At 36.4% G+C, this 2,424-nt stretch overlaps 1 protein-coding gene across 1 annotated transcript; it reads right to left on the bottom strand.

Annotated features, from left to right (window-relative positions):
* Nucleotides 1-431: 431 nt before the first annotated feature.
* On the bottom strand, nucleotides 432-1,379 carry LOC110299502 (olfactory receptor 5V1-like). The gene has a single exon (XM_021169214.1). It carries the CDS (start codon nucleotides 1,377-1,379, stop codon nucleotides 432-434), a length of 948 nt encoding a protein of 315 aa, XP_021024873.1.
* Nucleotides 1,380-2,424: the final 1,045 nt, after the last annotated feature.

Raw genomic sequence — 2,424 nt, 5'->3', positions numbered from 1 at the left:
AGTCAGAAGATAATGAGCAATGCATTTCCAAGTGCTTAAAGGCTGTGATGACCAACCTAGTATAACTTACCCACAAAAACAAAATGTCATATATAAAGGATAAAGGAAAATGTTCTACACTGTAAACAACCAACAGAGCAAACCTAACAAAAACATGGGAAACACTATTACTGGCTGACAATACAAATAAGTGTAGACAAGAGATTGTGGAATGAAAATGATTAAAACACAAAGTACAGTTGCTAACACAAAAAAACAACAAAAATTCAACAACAGGATGACAACAATTAACGTACATTTCAGTAATAAATTTAAACACAAATAACTTCAATTCACTAACCAGAATACACAAGACAACTGCATGAATCAAGAAACAAGATCCACATATAAAGGATCTACAAGGAGTACATCGTAGCTTGAGAAGTTTTACATCATTCTTTCTGTGAACATATCCTAAGACATAAAACTTTTCTTAGAGCTCCTTTGACTTCTGTGTTTCTCAGACTGTAGATAATGGGGTTTAACATGGGAGTAATGACCCCATACAACATAGAGATGAGTCTGTCTCTGCCAGGATAGTGTTGACTGGAAGTTGGGCGAATATATGTAAATATAGTGGTGCCATAGAACAAGAATACTACAAGAAGATGGGAAGCACATGTGGAGAAAGCTTTGCGCTTTCCTTCTGCTGACCGGATCTTTAGGATGGTGGAGACAATGTATATGTAGGAGATCAAAGTGATCAGAAAAGCACCAACCCCACAGATGCCTGCTATCACTAAAAGAAGCATTTCTGCCATGTAGGTAGATGAGCATGACAGGGCCACCACAGGTGGAATATCACAGTAGTACTGGTTAACTCTATTAGAATTGCAGAAAGACAGGCTAAAGGTGGACATTGTGTGGACAAAAGAGTTCAGAAACCCAGCTGCCCAAGTCCCAAACAACAGCTGCACACAGCGAACCTTGGTCATGATGAGGGAGTAACGCAGAGGAAAGCATATGGCCACATAACGGTCATAAGCCATCACAGCCAGCAAGAAGACTTCAGTCCCAGCTAGGGCCACCAGGAAATAGAGCTGTAAAGCACACCCAACAAAGGAAATGCTGTGATCCTCAGTCAAGAGATTCTTAAGCATCTTGGGGACAGTAGCTGATGGGCAGAATATGTCCAGTAGGGACAGATTTGCCAACAGGTAATACATGGGAGTTTGAAGCTTTTTCTCAGTCACAATGGCCAAGAGGATGAGCCCATTCCCCAGTAAAGTGATCTGATAGATGATGAAAAAGGCCACAAAGAGTGGGTAGCGCACTTCAGGGAGGTCAGAGAGCCCTATGAGGATGAATTGAGTCACTGTGGTAAGATTGTACACATCCATCTTCTTTATCCACAGGATGTTTCTAATGGAAATGAGAGCACAGAATACAGATTAGAATGATAAAGCAGGGATCCTGCTTGTGAGAAACTGAGAATATATCAGAACATGGTTGAAGGTGACATGTGTTACCCTATCTTAATTATTATTATCACATAGTGGTGGATCATGAACTTTTTTATGTGTTTTAGATTCTATTTACAAGTATATTATCTACATTGTTAAGAAATATTGGTTTGTAATTCCTTGTTGAATCTTCCTGTGGTTTGAGGAGCCTCATAGCATGAATTGGGCAATGTTCCTCATGTTTCTATTTTGTAGAATAATTTCAAGGGTATTGGCATTAAATCTTCTTTAAATGTCTGGGAGAATTCTATACTAAAATCTTCTGGCCCTGGGCATTTTCATTGTTGTTGTTATTGCTGGGGGACTTTTAATGATTGCTTCTAATTTACTAGGAGTTACAAGTCTATTTAAACTCTATACCTGAAAGATCAGGTAGGTGGTGCCTATCAAAAAAATTATTCTTATATTTAGATTTTCCAATTTGATGGATTACAGGTTTGTAAATTCTGTCCTTACAATTCTCTGATTACCTTCATGTCTATTATATGGATTTACCTTTTAGTCTTTCTAAAACTTCTGTGTATTTATACTATTTCTAAATATACAAAATCCCCATTCCATCTCTGGAGGAAATTCACTAAGTAACTAAACAGACCTTGGAAATTCATGACTTGTTAATCATATAGAATCCTTATGTAAATGTTAACCTCGCAATTCATGAAAAACTGATGTGATTTTCACATCACCTTAAACATTTTTCTCATTCTGTTATGCCTTGTTTTAATGTGTATGACACTAGACACTTCTTCAGTCTAAATTAAGGTAGAATTACTTTATTACACAACTGCTTACTTCATATATTCTACTATATAATCATATTATATATACAAGTATATTCAATAGTGTATAAGACTTTAATACTAAAAATTATCAAAATTATAGGAAATCATATCAACAATGAAATCATGAGTGTATGAATGAC

The sequence above is a fragment of the Mus caroli genome, chromosome 7, assembly GCF_900094665.2.
Source record: "Mus caroli chromosome 7, CAROLI_EIJ_v1.1, whole genome shotgun sequence".
In the NCBI taxonomy this organism is placed as follows: domain Eukaryota; kingdom Metazoa; phylum Chordata; class Mammalia; order Rodentia; family Muridae; genus Mus; species Mus caroli.
Note: the sequence above shows the minus strand (reverse complement) of the source record. Positions and strands in the feature narration are given on the sequence as shown.